General features: G+C 63.2%; 1 protein-coding gene across 1 annotated transcript in view; it reads right to left on the bottom strand.

Annotated features, from left to right (window-relative positions):
• Window positions 1–48: 48 nt before the first annotated feature.
• GTF2F1 (general transcription factor IIF subunit 1) overlaps window positions 49–587 on the bottom strand; it is a gene marked incomplete at its 3' end in the record, with an annotated part of 6,475 nt that continues 5,936 nt past the window's right edge. The window contains exon 3 of the mRNA XM_041425064.1: window positions 49–271. Coding sequence (XP_041280998.1) covers window positions 49–271 — 223 coding nt within the window. The remainder of the gene's footprint in view (window positions 272–587) is intronic.

Raw genomic sequence — 587 nt, 5'->3', positions numbered from 1 at the left:
ATTTTCACCATTTTTTGCCCATTTTCCTCCCATTTTCCCAATTCCGACCTTTTTTTCCCAATTTCCATTTGCTCTCCCCTCACCCTCGGCCTCGCTGGCCTCGCTCTCCTCCGAGCTCAGCTCCAGATCCTCCTCCAGGTCGTGGATCCGCAGCCCCCCCCCGCCCTTGCCCGGGGCCTTCCTCCCCTTCTCCTTCTCCTCCTCCTCCTCGTCCTGGTCCCGCAGCCGCCGCTGCTGCATGATGCTGAAGTGGTTCAGCACCTTGTTCCTCCTGGGGGGGTTGGGGGGCTTTAGGGGGGGTTTAGGGCGGGGCCTTCCTCCCCTTCTCCTTCTCCTCCTCCTCCTCGTCCTGGTCCCGCAGCCGCCGCTGCTGCATGATGCTGAAGTGGTTCAGCACCTTGTTCCTCCTGGGGGGGTTGGGGGGCTTTAGGGGGGGTTTAGGGCCCTTGCCCGGGGCCTTCCTCCCCTTCTCCTTCTCCTCCTCCTCCTCGTCCTGGTCCCGCAGCCGCCGCTGCTGCATGATGCTGAAGTGGTTCAGCACCTTGTTCCTCCTGGGGGGGTTGGGGGGCTTTAGGGGGGGTTTAGGG

The sequence above is a fragment of the Onychostruthus taczanowskii genome, unplaced genomic scaffold (genome assembly GCF_017590055.1).
Source record: "Onychostruthus taczanowskii isolate IOZ18803 unplaced genomic scaffold, ASM1759005v1 scaffold860, whole genome shotgun sequence".
Taxonomy (NCBI): Eukaryota; Metazoa; Chordata; class Aves; order Passeriformes; family Passeridae; genus Onychostruthus; species Onychostruthus taczanowskii.
This window is presented reverse-complemented; position numbering and strand designations above follow the sequence as displayed.